The sequence below is a fragment of the Bison bison genome, unplaced genomic scaffold, assembly GCF_000754665.1.
Source record: "Bison bison bison isolate TAMUID 2011002044 unplaced genomic scaffold, Bison_UMD1.0 scf7180017864519, whole genome shotgun sequence".
Taxonomy (NCBI): Eukaryota; Metazoa; Chordata; class Mammalia; order Artiodactyla; family Bovidae; genus Bison; species Bison bison.
This window is the reverse complement of record NW_011495072.1, coordinates 11,729,760-11,748,994: the sequence shown is the minus strand read 5'-3', so window position 1 is coordinate 11,748,994 and position 19,235 is coordinate 11,729,760. Positions and strand designations below refer to the sequence as shown.

At 39.0% G+C, this 19,235-nt stretch overlaps 1 protein-coding gene across 2 annotated transcripts; it reads right to left on the bottom strand.

The window, feature by feature from the left end:
• Positions 1 to 340: 340 nt before the first annotated feature.
• Positions 341 to 17,921, bottom strand: CLCC1 (chloride channel CLIC-like 1). Of its 2 annotated transcripts, XM_010830931.1 has the most exons (11): positions 17,779 to 17,921; positions 17,272 to 17,373; positions 14,601 to 14,708; positions 12,373 to 12,594; positions 11,999 to 12,139; positions 10,564 to 10,657; positions 8,398 to 8,495; positions 7,982 to 8,128; positions 6,009 to 6,350; positions 2,841 to 3,116; positions 341 to 1,180 (listed from the first exon to the last, which is right to left on the bottom strand). In XM_010830931.1, the coding sequence occupies exons 1-10, from the start codon at positions 17,905 to 17,907 to the stop codon at positions 2,871 to 2,873; spliced, it is 1,629 nt and encodes a 542-aa protein (XP_010829233.1). In that variant the 5' UTR covers positions 17,908 to 17,921; the 3' UTR covers positions 341 to 1,180; positions 2,841 to 2,870. The 2 variants fall into 2 exon arrangements, with proteins under 2 accessions (XP_010829233.1, XP_010829232.1); XM_010830930.1 differs by having other exon boundaries at positions 714 to 3,116.
• Positions 17,922 to 19,235: the final 1,314 nt, after the last annotated feature.

The following is a 19,235-nucleotide window of genomic DNA, read 5'->3' as shown; positions in this document are numbered from 1 at the left end:
AAATTGTATGTTCTGTTGCACAATACTATTGTAAAGTTTTTTAGGACCCAATGTCCAAAAAAACCCCAAAACCCTTATGCTGCTGCTGCCGCTAAGTCGCTTCAGTTGTGTCCGACTCTGTGCGACCCCAGAGACGGCAGCCCACCAGGCTCCCCCGTCCCTGGGATTCTCCAGGCAAGAACACTGGAGTGGGTTGCCATTTCCTTCTCCAATGCATGAAAGTGAAAAGTGAAAGTGAAATCGCTCAGTCGTGTCCAACTCTTCGCAACCCCATGGACTGCAGCCTACCAGGCTCCTCCATCCATGGGATTTTCCAGGGAAGAGTACTGGATTGGCTTGCCATTGCCTTCTCCAAACCCTATGTGACTATGTCAAAAACCTAGGCCACAAAAATTAAGTATGAAAGATGTAGGTTAAGCCCCCAGTTGTCATTAAGCCTCTTCCTCCTCCTTCCAGAAACTGAAGGTGTTTTACAAGGGGACATAATGTGACGTAAGTTTAGCGAAAGCAAGTCAACCAGGATGGGACTGAGCTGGGACTGGACTAAGATTGAATTGAGGAATACAGATGCCCACACCTGGAGCAAGCTGGCAACTCCTTCGCTTCTGGTTGCTTCTGATTCTGCACAGCTGCGATGGGAGCTAGGCCTCTGTTCATTCTAAAACTCTTTCAGGTGATTCTGATAGGCAATGAGAACCACTTCTCCAAATGGCCAAGGTTTATTATATTATGTTTTATTTATTATATATAGGGTATAATGTCCTGGATTAGCACCTGTTTAAAACTAAAACCTGCACTTAAATTTTGTGGGGCTTTTTCTTACAAGCACATTTATTGAGCAAAGACAGCATACCAAAACACAATAATGTAAAAATAAGTGTTTATTTTGTGTAGGTCTTAGACCCCATAAACATTCAGTGTTAGCCATTCCACTTAAAAATTGCTTTAAAAAAGCTGTCTGCCTCAGTCTGCTATTCCTAAAAGCTTGTTACTATAATCCTTGACTTTAATGATAAATGTTGGCTAAACAATAAACAAGCCTATTTCTTTTAGTTACAAACTGACCTTGAATATTCAATTTGCTTTAATAAGTCTTCCCTGAACTCTGCTGTTATCTTCCAACAGCAGTACCTTGTTGCCTTGCTAGCTGTCAAAGTAGAGTTCATCCCCAAATGGTTGTCTGTAATGAAAGAATACAAAGGTGAACTTTTACTTAAATTTTCTTGTAAAGATTCATTTTTGGACTGATAAGCAGCAGTCAGAAGTGCAAAATAACATTAACTCTACTCTCACAGTTACAGTCTATCAACTGAGGATCCATTTCACCGCTCAGAGGATAAATAGCACCTTGGGAGCACATTCACCAGCAGAGTAAACAGACCTGGCCCCCAGAGGACTACTTTATATGCATCGATGTTCACAAGTCTATCCCAAAATGCAGACATCCTTACATGCCTGTGTTGTAAAGTTTTATATAAATCATTTTGCATTTATTGGAAAAAATTACCTTTCTGATGAAATACTAATGATGTTTTGCAGTATTAAGCTAGAAAATAATATTAACACAAAATTAAATTTGTTATAGGCATCTAAGTGATGCTTCTGGGATCCAAGAAGGGGTATTCTGCATTTCATGTAAAAAAAACATAGAAAAGCAAATGCTTTAAATCTTTTCTAAAAGAAATGCCTGCATGAAAATTTTAAAACGACTCGTATCATTTTTAGTAAGCAGCTGACTGGAACTTGTAGTGTGAAGGTTAAAAGAATACCCAAATGCGTATAATTGTGGCTTCCTAGCTAGATTTCGTGCAAAATTTATAAATTGCTTTTTTTTTTTAAGTTTAAAATGAAGAACAGTTTGAAAATCAGAATAACTAAAGTGTGGATTATATCACCTGTCTAGGGTTAAAAACCCACTCGTCTTTTATCATGGTATTTATCCTTCTCTTTGTATAGATCTCTAAAATTTAGATCTTCATATGGCTTGGACAGTATGGTTTACTATACTGTAAGATACAGTAATATCTAATAACCTCAAATCTGGGATTCTAAGTAGCAAGGAACACAGGCCTTATAAAGCCTGTGTACTTATTTGCTGGGGAAATAAAGCCATTCTCAAAGTATGTAAAATTGAGATTATCAATTTAACAAGCTATGTAATCTAAATTCCCCTGACAGTCTTCAGTTCTGTCTTAGCTAAGGATAAAGTAAAAGGGTGATAAAGAAGCAGGCCCAGTAACAGCTGTAAGAGCTGAGCAATGAGGTTGGTTGGTGGGCCGCCTACAGGGGGTCAGACTGACACTGGTGATGCAGACTCCATGGCTGCTCTAAAATGCTGCAGCGCATGGCTTCAGGGGCAAACCTCAAGGGTAAACTTGACTACAGTGACTTTCCTTCAATGTTGATTTTGAGTAGCTACCATTTTTAGAAACATTCTGGGTCCGATGCACAACTAAGAAATAATTCTATTAACTAAAGTAGGTATCACAGGACTTCCAAAAGGCAAAGCACACTTTGGTGAGTTGGTTCCTATACATGCCTGTAAACAACTTCTTTTTCAATGTCCCCTACCTCACACGGTCTTTTTCACGATTCAAAATCATTAATCCCTGCCATATGTTCATCTATGAGATCCTGTTCCAAAATTAACACTTCAAAAACTTTATGGGATGCATCTTAATATCAAAGAAATGAATTTGGACAGAGATACATGCACACTTGTTAATTCTGATTGTCAGTAAAAATACTGATGTTTAAAGTTGGCACCTATGTAGTAAATATCAGAATATGTGCAGAAGAAACAGCTGTGAAGAGATTACTTTACAGAACTTGAAGACGACCTCAGAACCGTGGCCCGTGTCTGTGCTCCTCTAGCCGCACACTTCCACTGCGGTGCTTGCTGGGCTGCACGTGCTGCCTTCCTCTGGGCCACCTGCGGCATCAGTCCTAAGCTGGGCCTTCTCCACTGCAGGGCAACCTTCTACACCCTCTGACACCTTCTGGCCAGAGACGGGCTTCGCTGGCTGGCTGCTTTCGGTACTGCTTTCTGTCGGAGTGCTTTCTCCTGGGATTTCACCCATCTCTCTGGGCTTCGATTCCAAATTAGGTGATTTAAGCTACAAAGAAGATAATTACAGTGTTGTAATTGTTCAATTAACATAACATGAAGGTTTGTAATATACATGTTCAACAAGTTCCCACAAATCTGTTATAGCAAACATTGAATTCTTTCAAGTCCTTGTCCCGGTGCTGGACTGTAATTAGATAAATGTTAAGCTTTACAGGACTGTCTATGGACATAGAAGACAGACTTGGGGACACAATGGGGGAAGGAGGGACGAATTGTGAGAATAGCACTGAAACAGACACTGCTGAGTCACTTCAGTCATGTCCGACTCTGTGTGACCCCATAGACATCCAGCCCACCGGGATGCCTCGTCCCTGGGATTCTCCAGGCAAGAACACTGGAGTGGGTTGCCATTTCCTTCTCCAATGCATGAAAGTGAAAAGTGAAAGTGAAGTTGCTCAGTCATGTCCAACCCTCAGCGACCCCATGGACTGCAGCCTTCCAGGCTCCTTCATCCATGGGATTTTCCAGGCAAGAGTACTGGAGTGGGGTGCCGTTGCCTTCTCCGGAAACAGACACTACCACATGTAAAACACAGTGGGAAGCTGCTGCCTCACACAGGGAGCTCAGCCTGGTGCTCTGTGATGACCCACAGGGATAGGATGGTGGGGAGGTTCAAGAGGGAGGGGATATATATATTCTTATGAGATTTACCTTGTTTTACAGCAGAAACCAACAACTTTGTAAAGTAATTATCCTCCAATTAAAAATAAACATTAAAAAAAGAACTCTCTATGGAAGAGTGGGACACTCAGGATATGCTAGGTGGTCTAGTGACCCAGCTTAGGAAGGGTCAGGAAGACTGGTGACCAGTACTGTAATTCCTCTTGCCTGGGAAGAATAATTCATTTGACAAATGTTCACTGAGCATACCTTAAGTTATAGGTCCTAGGGATACAAAAGACAGCAAGAAAACTCCTGCCCCCTTCCCTGAACTTCAATTCAGTTCAGTCGCTCAGTCGTGTCCGACTCTTTGCAACCCCATGAATCGCAGCATGCCAGGCCTCCCTGTCCATCACCAACTCCCGGAGTTCACCCAGACTAATGTCCATAGAGTCAGTGATGCCATCCAGCCATCTCATTCTCTGTCGTCCCCTTCTCCTGCCCCCAATCCCTCCCAGCGTCAGAGTCTTTTCCAATGAGTCAACTCTTCGCATGAGGTGGCCAAAGTACTGGAGTTTCAGCTTTAGCATCATTCCTTCCAAAGAAATCCCAGGGCGCTGATTTCCTTCAGAATGGACTCGTTGGATCTCCTTGCAGTCCAAGCGGCTCTCAAGAGTCTTCTCCAACACCACAGTTCAAAAGCATCAATTCTTCAGCGCTCAGCCTTCTTCACAGTCCAACTCTCACATCCATACATGACCACAGGAAAAACCATAGCCTTGACTAGACGGACCTTTGTTGGCAAAGTAATGTCTCTGCTTTTGAATATGCTATCTAGGTTGGTCATAACTTTCCTTCCGAGGAGTAAGTGTCTTTTAATTTCATGGCTGCAGTCACCATCTGCAGTGATTTTGGAGCCCAGAAAAATGAAGTCTGACACTGTTTCCCCATCTATTTCCCATGAAGTGATGGGACCGGATGCCATGATCTTCGTTTTCTGAATTTGAGCTTTAAGCCAACTTTTTCACTCTCCACTTTCATCAAGAGGCTTTTTAGTTCCTCTTCACTACTGGGCAATAAAGTATCATGCTGGGGGTGGGAAGGCTGAATTGCTGTTTAAATTAGCGTGGTCTGAAAAGATATGAGTAAAGGCTTGAGGAAATGAACCTTATGAATATATGGGAACAGCATTCTAGACAATGAATAGCAAGTACAAAGGCTGAGCTCAAGGAGCAGACAGGAGGCCCTTGTGACTGAAGCAGAATGAGCCTGGAGGGAGCATGGGAGGGGAGAGCAGTGGGAGGCCCTAGGCCATTTTGATATCTTTGGCTTTCCCTTCAAGTGAGCTGGGAACTGGAGTATTTCTGAGATTAAGTAACAGATAACCAGTGGCTCAGATGGTAAAGAATTTGCCTGCAATGTAAGAGACTTGGGTTCGATCTCTGGGTCTCTCTGGGTTGGGAAGATACCCTGAAGAAGGGAATGGCAATCCACTCCAGTATTCTTTCCTAGAGAATTCCATGGACAGAGAAGCCTGGTGGGCTACAGCCCATGGAGTCGCAAAGAGTTGGACACGACTGAGTGACTAACGGTTTCATGTGAAAGGAACATCTTAATTTTCTAGACCGACGCAGATGTTTTATCCTTCTCAGGAACTCCATGGGAAGGATTCTACAAGTTCCTAGATTCTACTGTGTTCGTCACGGTTTCCCAAAGGTTTACATCTGCAACGTAAACCTTGCAAATGACAAAACAAATTCTTCTTTCAAACAGAAATGGAAATGTCCCTTTATTTAAATGGCCAATAATGGTGGAAAAGAGACCTGACCATTCCCCAGATAAAAAAAGTTAGTCTAGCCAGCCAAAAGATTTGGAAAAGCAAGGTTTTTGATCCTTCCCCAGCTCACTCTCCCATCTAGCTAAGGTTTCAGGGCTCTCCTGTGGGCCAGCTCCCTAAGGCTCCAGCCTCAGGGGGTAGTTCTCTCTGATCTCTTCAAAGGTAGAAACTTCAGTCATGGTCACTTGTTGGCTTCCTATAAAACGAATTGCTATCTGTTCTAACAAATTACTGCTAACTAGTATTTAACATAAAAATTAAATCTCACTTCTTCTGAGGCTGGACTAACTTGACCAGAATGAGGGAAACAGAGTGAATAATTATATCACTGGTGATATAATTAACCATGAAAGGTAAGAGTAGAACACTTAACTGAAAGCTTAATAGGAAGCACTTAAGCCTATTAATAAGAGACAGCAAAATAAAAAGTTGCTGACTTACACCAGGTACGACCTTGGGATGCTCTCTCGCCTCTGCTTCTTGTAAATCAAATGGCCGAAGCACTTCAGGGCTCTTGTTGCCAGTCTGAAATCTCAAGCCAACATCTCTCTCTCTCAAAACATCTCTTCTACCCTCATATGTGTTGTCATTAGGGCCTTGCTCAATGGGGCTAATTTGGCCCCTATAATAGAAATCTGCATCACCTGCTCCACCATGGGGTCTATAATCGATTTTCTGCTGCCGTCTTCTTTCACCTGCCTGAAGCGCCTGGGGTGCTTCTCTTTCAGGACCACCCACAAGTCTCAGCATATTGACTGATTTGCCAGCACCATAGCAGAAACTCTAGAAGGAAAAGAAATACATATTCCTGAGTACTTAATGACTGACTGACAATGAAATTTTGAGGTGATTTCCTTGATGCCAACAAAAGTATGTAATTTAACTTGTGTTATAGACATAAACATGTTAGTTTCACAGGGTTTTCATTAAAGATCTCTTCTCTAGATTAATATAGAACCAGAAGAGCCCATAACAAAACTTGAGAAATCGTTAAGTATTAAGTAGACATTTCAATCAGCTGGACACATTTTTATTGAATTATATAATGGCAGTTAGGCTAAAGCCTAGAAATTTAAAAGGTACTAATTGTCTGATCATTGCTCATATGCTGTCTATATTCACATCCATCATATAAGGTAGATGCTGAAAATTAAAGTTGCATACCATTATACAAATATTCTCCAGTAGGTTTATTTATTTTATAAACTTGCTTTAGCCACAGCTAAAATTCAAAAAGTTTTGAGTCACACTCCAAGGAAAAACTAGGCAGTAGTTCTCAAAGTGTGCCCAGGGACCCACTAGGGGTCCCAGAGACTTCCACAAATCTGTGAGGTCTCAACTTCTCATAATACAAAGACGTAAGTCTTCTTCACTCTGCCCTTGTGAAACGTACAGTGGAGTCTTGCGGGGCTAGAATGACCCCCTCACTCTGATGGCCCATGCACTGTGGGCTTGTGGATACCTGTATTTTTTAAATTTCTGATAAATATCAATAAATAAACCTCCCACAAACAAGTGCTTTTGTGGTGTTCAGTTTTTAAGACTACAGAAGGGTCCTGAGAAGAAAAATTTGAAAACCACTGTAGTAGAGACATGACTCTTTAAAGATGGAGCACCAAAAGGCAGCAGATGAAGCAACAAGCAATAATAGGGTTTTGCTATTAACTTCAGTCTCAGAGACTAAATTACTACTGCACGAATGTCACCTAACAAAAACAGATCCCTGAACCAATGAATCCTAGTCACAAGCCAAACAGCAATACCAAAATAGTATCAATTATAAGTAAACAGAACATAGTAAATTTTACATCCTTAAGGGAAGAGAACTCTTTAATAATTTCCCATGGCACATCTGAGTTCTTTACATTTTGTTTTATGGGACAACTACTTTATTAGGGTAAGGGCTGAAAATCAACCCAAAAAAGAGCTGAAGAGACCATGGATGAATGACAAGTAACACTGTAAGATTCCTTAATAAATCTCTGTTCCTGGATCCCCTAAATTATTTCTCAGTACATGCACCTCTTTCTACATCCCTCTCTGATTCTATGCTAAAACCAATGTTCTCCAGTTCTCAGTGTGGCAAAAAAGCTCACACTGAAATAATGCCCCTTTTCTCAACGAGGACATAAGCAACTGATACCACGCGTATTGATTCACAAAGTTTAAAAAACAAATGTTAAAAGAGGGTATTATTCTAAATCACCACTTTGACATCTACAATTAAACTTGAGAACCATTTTCTTACTAAGAGAAATGGACAAATATAAACAAACGTTTATCACTTAAAAATCATCTTTCCATGCCATTAAGCATGATTTAGCCCAATTTACAACACTAAAAAAAACCCTAATAATCCTAGAATTGCCTTTTTCTATAAATCCTATTAATTGTTAACAGTGCTATGTACTAACCAGGACAGCTAATGCCATAATTATCAGCACTGGAATGTGCAGTAACACTGGGATCTCCTTCATGAGTGCTTTAATAAATTCACCAGCTCCTTTCCCAACATGCTTCAATGGCTCCGTGACAAAGTTGGTGAATGTAACTGCCAGTGCCTACAATGAAAGGTAAAAGCAACTTAATTTTTTCCCTCAAAGGATCGAGGTGCATAGAGTAAGTCAAAATCAACTGTGCTGAGGCTGAAATTACGAAATTCCACAAATGTTATCATATACTTTTAATGTGGAAACGACAGTAATGGAAGTATTTTTCCTAGAACAAAGGTTTATTATTAGCAAAGTGACAGTTAAAAAAAAACAATTTTTAATAAACAGAGACTTTTTACTCACTTTGTGTAAGTAATTTTCACAAAATTTATTCTAACCTTTGTTGGGGGGACCAGCCAAATAGGGTTGACTAGTAAGAGCTCGTAGTATTTCTGGCATGGGTCATCCTTATAGGTCCATGAACTTCTAAGCCATTCTGTTAGAAGACAAAAAACAGTCTTTTTTTTTAAGTTGCATTTCATTCCCAAATAATATTTTAGTTTTAACTCTCCTTCCCCCCACAACCCCCAATTAATTTTAAACTATGTTTACAAATAGACTCCTACTAATAGTGATTTTCTAAAACGTCATCTCATGTCCAAAATGTTTATTTTAAAAATCCATTCAAATTATACAAGTCTTATACAGAGAAAATATTTTATGAAGATTTCTAAATGGTAAATAATTAAAAACAGTCCTTTACACACACCAAAGAATCCAAGAAAAAACTGGAAAAATCTGAGTAGGATAGGTGGCTTGTATCAAAGTCGATATCCTGGCTGTGATACTGCACTAGTGTAATCATGCAAGATGTTACCAGTGGGGGAAATGGGTAAAGAGTCTGTAGGATCTCTCTGTATTCTTACAACTGCCTGTGAATCTACAACTATCTCAATAAAATTAAATTTAAAAAGTCAATTCTTTACTTATAAAACAAAGTAGAACATTAGTTCTCTTCTTCTAAATCAGACTCATGTATAATACTTTAACTGTGGAAAATTATTAAAGAGATTGCTGGGAGAAATATCAATAACCTCAGATATGCAGATGACACCACCCTTATGGCAGAAAGTGAAGAGGAACTAAAAAGCCTCTTGATGAAAGTGAAAGAGGAGAGTGAAAAAGCTGGCTTAAAACTCTACATTCAAGAAACTAAGATCATGGCATCTGGTCCCATCACTTCATGGCAAATAGATGGGGAAACAGTGGAAACATTGGCTGACTTTATTTTTCTGGCTCCAAAATCACTGCAGATGGTGACTGCAGCCATAAAATTGAAAGATGCTTGCTCCTTGGAAGAAAAGTTACGACCAATCTAGACAGCGTATTAAAAAGCAGAGACATTACTTTGCCAACAAAGGTCCGTCTAGTCAAGGCTATGGTTTTTCCAGTGGTCGTGTATGGATGTAAGAGTCGGACTATAAAGAAAGCTGAGCACTGAAGAACTGATGCTTTTGAACTGTGGTGTTGGAGAAGACTCTTGAGAGTCCCTTGGACTGCAAGGAGATCCAACCAGTCCATCCTAAAGGAGATCAGTCCTGGGTGTTCATTGGAAGGACTATGTTGAAGCTGAAACTCCCAATACTTTGGCCACCTCATGCGAAGAGCTGACTCTTTTGAAAAGACCCTGATGGTGGGAAAGATTGAGGGCAGGAGGAGAAGGGGACGACAGAGGATGAGATGGTTGGATGGCATCACCGAGTTGATGGACATGAGTTTGGGGAAACTCTGGGAGCTGGTGATAGAGAAGTCTGGCATGCTGCAGTCCATAGGGTCGCAAAGAGTCGGACATGACTGAGTGACTGAACTGAACTGAATAATATTTTATGTACTAGTATGAGCTACAGGAGGCATTCAGTTATTCCCTGAGGCTGGGAAGTAAGGCTGGGCTGGTTTAGCTCCCATATCTTTTTAAGAAAATTAATTTTTTGGACACCTTGATTTGCTGCCGAAATTCTATTCTGAGTCAGTCATTGTTTGGACTTTTATTTACAAACAGTATTTGATCATTAAACCACTCCCATTGTTAGGTACATATAACTAAAGGCAGTCAACATTAGTGAGAATGTTTATAAAATCTGAAGGAAAAGAAAAGTAAAATAATTTCCCCTTTAATGAAAAAAAAACATACAGCGAAGCTACAACGTAAGATTTCACAAGTCAATACAGAGATGAAATCAAAGATGGAAAATACTCTAATAAACTTCTGCTGAGGACCCAGGACGTGCTAGACACTGTGCTAAGAACTAGACAAACACAAGTGAGTCCAATTCAGGCAGACAGATAATATCAGAGCTGACACATACATACTTTCTATCCCTTTCCTGTGACATATAAACATAGAAGTCACTGAAGCCTACAACTCTTCCTGCCGGTTCTGATACTAACGATTCAGTCATGGAAAGCCTCCTTCTGGCATTTTATCATTTGTTTGTAATTATTAAAATGTTTCCTCATTCTCAGAAACTCTACTCAAAATAAAGCCAAGAGAACCAGTATCTTACCCCAGAGACTTCCACTCCAGTTCATCTTCTCAGCACATACATTGTTAAGTGGCTCCATCTTGGCAACTTCAGCCTGATGCTGGGCAAAAGCGAGCTGACCAACACCAAAGGGAACCATGAGAGGCTACTAACAATAAAGATTATGCCTACTCACCCTAAAAACCACACTTCAAAGCGTGTCTTCACCATTCATCCAAACCAGATTATTTAAAAATTTTTCACAGAAAAAAATACATATTATTTTAAAAGAGTGGCTCTTTTCAACTCACGGCAAAACACATTCAATTGGTAAAGAACTAACTACAATTGCCTTCTTTTAAAATAATTATGAGGAGGAATTCTAGAAAACCTTTTTACTGAGAAGATTGTTTTAAAAATTAGTTCAAATATAGCTCACGTCATGCCCCAAAACATAACTATACATATTAAGTGCCTACTCACTCTCCCAAACAATTCATGACAAAATGGTGTTTTGCTTTGAATGATTTTCAGCACAAATGGCCAAAATGTCTTTTATAAATCAAAGCCTTGGGGGAAATCACAGATAATTTTCAACCAAACTTTCTTCCTTCCTCTAATTTGTAAATAATTGGTTCTAGAAGCTACAGAACTTAGAGAGAAAGGTTAAAGAAATATCACAAAGATTTAATCAGATGAATTCACTGAAAATAGCTGGCCACTTGACTCATTAAAAGGTCTAAAATTTTTCTTCAATGATTATGCTAGTTTGACAGGAACAATATGTCAATTTGTCACGAAAAATAATGCTTCGTTCAAATGTTAATATATAATGTGGTCCTGATTTTTAAAGAATAAAAATTTGGGAAAGTTTATAAATACCTCACAACATCAACAGTGGTTATCTTTAGGTGGTAAAATTATAGACTTTTTTTGGGGGGCCACTCTATACAACTTGCAGGATTCTTAGTTCCCCAAACTGGATACCTGGCAGTGAGAACACTGACTCCTAATCATTGGACCACCAGGAAATTCCCTAGACAATTTTTAAAAAATTAAATTTCTCTGTATTTTTCTATCCTTTCTATATTCTCTGCTATAAATACACCATTCTTATAGTCATAAAATAATCTAACTTTAGAAAATAGTATTTTGGCATCATTTCTAGCAAAGAATAAAAAAGACATACCCCAAGTTACCAACATGAGAATTTTTTACTTCTCTACATAACTCTATTCTAATTTAGCTGTCCAGATGCCACACATAAGCAGGATGAAAATCAGGACTGCACATTTCCCTCCACTAACTTGGTCAAGGACCCAAAAAACCAGGGACATCTGAGCAGCTGCCAATTTCCTCACCAACACTCCAATCACTGCCTCACACCCTCACCCGAGGTTACACTAGCTCTAAATAGCTTAGTCTCCTATTATGAAATAACACTTTAGAGTTTTAGAAACTTCTACTTATATATTACCTTATATAAATACATCCAATTCCATCCCAAACTGATGAGAAAACTGATGAAAAAAACACGTTTCAACTGGGTGTACCAACGAACATAGGTCCAGAGCTCAGTAGCTACTAATGCCACGATGCAGAGCAGACACAGAAGCACCTGGAAACAGAAACACAGAGTCACTGCCAAGCCATCCTCCCCATCAAAAGAGCTGACTGAGAGCAAAGAAAAAGAACTGGACTTGAATACACAAAATCATTTGTACCACTGTGCTGCATGTTCATCAAGCCAGTATCAGTGACTTAGTGTGAGTTCTCAACATAATTACAGTGAAGTTTTTAAAGTATTTTAAAAAGTAAACTGTTAATCAGGTGCCCCTCATCCCATCTTACCATGAACACATTATACGGATCCACTCCAAAAAATTCTTCAAATCGCCACTTCCATGTTTCAAAATCATGAAACTTAAAATTAATTAAAATATCACTTAGTGCATCATCCAAGGCACCTGGCTTCCAATCCTCTCCACTGAGAAACTTTTGTATTTCTAACAAGGTTTGTTTTTTAAGGATAATCTCGGCATCATAATGCATGTCATCTTTGTTTTCATCAGGCTGAATTAAATTTGCCAAAAAAAAAAAAAACAGAAAAGGAGAATTTTATCATTACTCAATGAAACATTAAGATAAAACCAACTTGGAACTAAATATATAACTAGTTCATGATATTTCCCAGGTATAAAATAAGAATAATAATATCTACCTGTCTGTCTCACAGGCCAACATGAAAACCAAAGATAATAAACATGAAAAACATTTCAAAAGTACAAAATTTTCAAATTTAAAACATGTTTTTAAAATTATAAAACATTTCAAAATTATAAAACTCTATGCAAGTAACATACAGTACATTTTACTAAATTATAGTTGATTCCTGCTATCTGTAGTACTTACATTCTATAAAGTCACCTTGAACCAGTTAGCAAATACTGAACCGTGGTTCCTAAAGGAAATATGGGCTTAGTTTCCTGCACCCATATTTTCATCAACCAATCAATTCATAACCTTTTTATGTTACTGTTTAAAGACACCTAATACACACTGTGGATCCATTAACAATAAGCTCATAGCCAATAGCACTATGACTCGCGATTGAACTGTACTTATCTAACAAGGGTATTTCTCTCTAAGGCACAGCTCAGCCTCCCTGTGCTTAGGATCACTAGACAGCAAAACACTTGGGAGATTTTTAAACAGCAAAAGTTTAAAAATTAGAAAATAGCCTGAAAAGATAACACGAGAGCTGAAAATGGCCTTGTTTCACCTCAACTGAAAGTGGGCTCATCAGGCAACTCAAATGTTTTGCCACTCTGCATGTCTAAGGGTGACACAAAAGCAGGAGTACTGATTCTGAGGTTACAAATAAAGTTTAGTATTCAAAATATTACAAAATTTGAATCCACAAATAGTGAGGATAAACTATCATTATTTTATGATTCAGTTTATGACTTTCCATTTGCTGACACAGCTTTCAAACAGCCTAAAATTTAGAGTGTAAAAATAAGAAAAACAAAAAGGATCTCAAAAAGCAGCAAAATCTGGGCTTCCACGAACATACATGACATGCACAACTATCTTTATTAGTGCGAGTACAGGTTAGCAAAATCTCTATAAACATTTAACAGTTCACATAAGAGAAAATTATCTTTTCTAACAGTAAATACTGATTTTTATATTACAAAGTAGGTATAAAACGAGAAAAACCCAAGTGTCATGTAATATCACAAATCATCAGTAAGTATAAAAAAGTAGTCACTGATTAAATATTTCTAAAAAACCAAAACTATTCCAAGCTTCTCCATCTTGAGTATTTTCTAGCTCCATTTGTTTCCTCGTCTATCAAACAGACTCTTTTCCACCTTGCACTTGTTGTAAGACTCTAACTGAAGGTTATACATATGATTACATCTGCTTTTACATCTCCAAAATAATGTGGGATTATTGCTCATTTTAACCTTCCCTTTTTTAAAGTTTTCTAGATGTTTCAACTCCCTGAAGGGAAAACAATGACTCGAAAAAATGGAATCTTAATATTAATCATGAACAATATGTCCATGACATGTAATTCTATAAAGCAGCCCTTGCCACAATAAACAGCTAGGGGAAAAATCTTAAAACCCACTTTTCTTTTTCTCAATATGTAATGATATTACATCATTTGAACAAGAAAGTGTGGAAATGATAGAAAAGAACTAAGGACTGGAATAGAATTTCCTTACCAAGTCATGAGTTTAAGTTTGCAACTGATCAGCAAAGTTCAAATAGCAAATTTAAAACAATCTCCCTCTCCCCGCAACTCAATTAGGTGGTACAGCAGTGCACAGAGTAAGTAAATTCCCATGAACTATAAGAAAGAGCAGAAGGGTCAGCACTGCTCACTTGCCTTCCACCAAACCAGCAGGCCACTACCTTCAATCCTGCATGATTAAGGTTTTGGTAAAAGGGCAAGTCAGGTATTCTCTGTTGAAGCATAATGATGCTTTATCACTGCTGACATAATGTGAGATTAACACACAACAAAAATATCCACTACACTGATTAGTATCACATCAAATACTCACAAGTCCAAGCTTTTTGGTTTCAATCAAAATCTTATTTAAGTATCTCCTAAAAACCGGATTGCTTTGACTTTCATAGTCTTTTCTCTTTTGCTTTTCACATTCATCAATCTGCACCACAAAACAAATACATTAGTTAGTGTCAGAGTTTAATGTAAGGGTCAAGTTTCTAGCCTAGTGGCCCCATCAAGGTCAAAGTAAGGAGCTGGTTATGTTCATCAAGCTTGATTAAAATGTAGAGCTGGCCTGCTTTCTGTGGGTTCTCTTTGCAAAGAGTAGGCAACAAAAGAGCACCAGGAGTCCCATACTGCACCAACCGGCAGTTTTCTTGCTGACTTTCAGCAGTAAAGCTGAATATCATGAAACAAGGAAGCAGAGATGTGGATAAGCAGAACATTTGGACCAATCTGCCCCTTCCTAATTCCAAAGTAACGATTTAAAGAAAAAAGGAAAAGGGGAGAAAAAAAATAGAAAGAGAGCACAGCCAAACAAAAACAGAGGCAACATGCAGCTAGAAGATGAAGGACACAGCAAAGATTTTCTTGAATGTGTGTATTACTTTTTGGCCTTTTACTGATTTTTCCTGCCAACTATCAATCATGCCCTACCAAATGGCAGGAATACTTTGGCCACCTGAGGCGAAGAACTGACTCCTTGGAAAAGACCCTGATGCTGGGAAAGATTGAAGGCAGGAGAAGAAGTGGACAACAGCGGATGAGATGGTTGGATGGCACCATCGACTCAAAGGACATGAGTTTGAACAATTAGTTGGTGATGGACAGGGAAGCCTGGCGTGCTGCAGTCTATGGGGTCGCAAAGAGTTGGACACGACTGAGCAACTGAACTAAGGCCTCTCCAGACGTCCACACACGGCAGCCCGTCTGCACAGAATCCCTCATGAGGACAGACTTCCTCTGAACTCAGGTCTATAATCACCAGAGCGGCTAGTTTCTGAGTGAGGGTAGTGCACGTCGTAAGACATTTAGAACCTGCGATAAGCAACTTCCACTTATTACTTGAGTGTGGACCACAAGCTGAGTGGAGCACTGGAATGGGCTTCAGATGATAAACACGTAACTGAGCAGCACACACAGACCCAGGACAGAATGACACTCAAGAAGTCACAGGGCACTCCTCAGCTTTTAGGCAAGGTTTACAAACCTTAACATTTTTAAATTTCTTTTTAAGAGTAAAAAAAAATTTTTTAAACAAAGACTAAAGACTTCATTTTACTAATCATGTTTTTACAATGTCAGACCCAAAGTCACAAACAATGGAATGAAAAATTTCAGTAAAAGGGCATTTCTCCATTTCCTACCAGGCAGCCAAATTAGCTCACTACACTACAAAATGCAGTTAAGACTGAAGCAAATTTTATCCAAGCCTTTCTTTGCTAGCACTCAGATGAGACAACATTCACATTTGGTAAGAACCACAAGCAGCTGCTTATAGACCTCACTGGGATACATCTGGATCTCGATTAGCAAGCTCTCCCAGCCTCTCAAGCTGGAACCCTCCCCCATTCACTCTCGCTCTTCCCTATTCCTCAACCACCACAACTTGCCTATTCTACCACAGAAAAGTTTTCTCTTCACCCCGTCACAGCCTCAGGGTGAGCCTTCAGCGTTGCTGCACCTCTGCCATCCCCCATCCCAGCCTCCTCCACGCTGCCGCCAGCACCCTGCTTCAAAACCAACAGAGTGGGTTCTTGCAGCATAACCCAAACAACTCAACCAACCAACAATCTTGACTTACTTCCTTTCTCAAACTCTACTGCAGCCACAGAAATAAAAGGACTGAATAAATGAAATAAGAGTTACCACACACCAGATTATAATAATCCCTTATATTTGTAGGAGCAACTGTTACGCTTATAAGCTAGCAGCAGAGACATTTCTTCATTTGCTATACTTGTCATGAGTTACTACAGTCCAGCATTGTGACAGGTGATAGAGCATCAAGAATGAGTAAATTATTCTTTGTTCCAAGAAACGTTCAGCCTGGTAAAGAAATAATTACAACATAGTGAGATAAATGTTATTACAGGAAAATAAAAGTACAATTTTTAAAAATTCAAGGCCAGAGTAAAGAGAAACCAAAGCTAGGGTAATTAAAGAAAAAAAATTATTTATATATTTGTAAATTGTACTTTAGATAGAAACACAAGTTCAGTTCAGTCGTTCAGTTGTGTCCGACTCTTTGCAACCCCAGGAATCGCAGCACGCCAGGCCTCCCTATCCATCACCAACTCCCAGAGTTCACTCAAACTCATGTACATCGAGTTGGTGATGCCATCCAGCCATCTCATCCTCTGTCGTCCCCTTCTCCTCCTGCCCCCAATCCCTCCCAGCATCAGAGTCTTTTCCAATGAGTCAACTCTTCGCATGAGGTGGCCAAAGTACTGGAGTTTCAGCTTTAGCATCATTCCTTCCAAAGAACACCCAGGACTGATCTTATTCAGAATGGACTGGTTGGACCTCCTTGCAGTCCCAGGGACTCTCAAGAGTCTTCTCCAACACCACAGTTCAAAAGCATTAATTCTTTAGCACTCAGCTTTCTTCACAGTCCAACTCTCACATCCATACAAACACAAGAAATGTTAGCAAAGACAGAAAACACAGAACAATTTAACATACTATAAGTAATACAAAAATCATGAATAAAAAATCCTAACCTTATAAGTTAAAGAATCAAGTCTGTTGTAACATTCTGATAATTCATTAGCACATGACAAGTCAGGATTGACCTCTTCTTTCTCTGATATACCATATTTCACCTAAAGCAAAGCAGAGAGAGGTTTTATTTCTTTATAGTTCAGTTGTAAAAATAATCTACAGTTAGTGAAGACTACAATTTTGACTCCATCATTTTATGGCTTTGCTTGTTATATTCTTCAACTGTATTAAACCACCAAAAAAATAACAGCCTCAAATTTATATACTAGCTAAGAACTAAAATCAAATGGGTTTGCTTCTTGATCAGCTTTACATTCTAATCTGAAACAGAATTAAACAGGTGGGGTTGAAATCATCTTAGGCTAAGAGACAGGAAGATATTCTGCATGGTCATTAATCACTGACATAGGACTCTTTCACAGCTCTGTGAAAAACAATAACAAATGTAGACTATTTCCATCACAGGACTGGTAGGGTATTATATACACATGGATTTTTGTAAATACCTGAGATTTTCTCATTCTTCCTGAAGCAGCATCATAGTTAAGCATGTCTGTGGGATCAATCCATTCATCATCATGAGCATAAGCAGTTATCAGCCACAGACATTCACAGAGGAGCAGAGAATACAGCATCCTGCGTGAATGCTACAAAAATTAGCACATATATTGAAGTATGATTACTTTTAATAAAAACAACCTACTTCTAGTGTTAAGATAATGCTTCCTTTTTTTAATATAAATTTATTTAATTGGAGGCTAATTACTTTACAATATTGTATTGGTTTTGCCATACATCAACATGAATCCACCACCGGTATACACATGTTCACCATCCTGAACCCCCCGCTCCCACCTCCCTCCCCATACCATCCCTCTGGGTCGTAATAACTGAAATAAAAATACTTAGTAAAATGGTGTTTGTATATAAACACATACATACATGTGCACACAGTCTCATTGAGACTATATACATGTATATATATTTTTTTCTAAATGATTTGGCAATTCCATTCCGAGGTATATACCCAAGAGAAGTGAAAATATATGTCAACACAAAAACCTGTACACAAACATTTACAGCTGCATTATTCACAATAGCCAAAGTGGAGAAACAACCCAAATGTCTATAAGCTAATGACTATCACACAGTGGATTATTATTAGGCCATAAAAAGGAATGAAGTATTGATCCACGCTACAACGTGGGAGAGTCTTGAAAACCTTGTTGTTCAGTCGCTAAGTCATGTCCAACTCTTTGTGACCCTATGGACTGTAGCCCACCAAGCTCCACTGAGGATACTGGACTGGATTGCTATTTCCTTCTCCAAGGAATCGTACCCACCCAGAGATCCAACCCCGCATCTCCTGAATTAGCAGGTGGGTTCTTCACTGCTGAGCCCCCATTATGCCATGTGAAAAAAGCCAGTCACCAGAAACCATATATTATGATTCCACTGACATGAACTGTCCAGAATAGGAAAGTCTACAGAGACTGGTAAGTGGATATAAGAGACTGAGGATATAAGAGACACAGGGGTGGTAGTTAAGTGGTACAGAGCTTTTGTTCTGATTGAAGTATAGTTGATCTACAATGTTGTGTTAGCTTCTGCTGTGTAGCAAAGTGATTCAGTATATATATGCATACATTCCATTTTGTATTCTTTTCCATTATGGTTTACCACAGGATATTGAATATAGTTCCCTGTGCTAAACAGTAGAACCTTGTTATTTATCCATTCTATGTATTAATATAATAGTCTGTCTTGCTCACCCCGAACTCCCAATCCATCCCTCCCCCAACTCCCTGCCCCCTGGCAACCACAAGTCTTCCCTCTATATCTGTGAGCTGTTTACAGGGTTTCTATTTGAGGTGATGAAAAGTGATCTAAAATTAACTGTGGAAATGGTTGTGCATTATCTGTGAATATACCAAAAAACTGAACTATACCATTTAAATGGATG

What these genes read in the sequence shown, in the direction of transcription:
- CLCC1 (XM_010830931.1), bottom strand. Translation starts at nt 17,907, where the DNA reads ATGCTGTATTCTCTGCTCCTCTGTGAATGTCTGTGGCTGATAACTGCT. An exon ending in TTATGGCATTAGCTGTCCTG is followed by an intron (nt 6,351 to 7,981) that starts GTTAGTACATAG and finishes TTTTCCTTCTAG; the next exon opens with AGTTTCTGCTATGGTGCTGG. An exon ending in ATCCCAAGGTCGTACCTGGT is followed by an intron (nt 3,117 to 6,008) that starts GTAAGTCAGCAA and finishes TCTTCTTTGTAG; the next exon opens with CTTAAATCACCTAATTTGGA.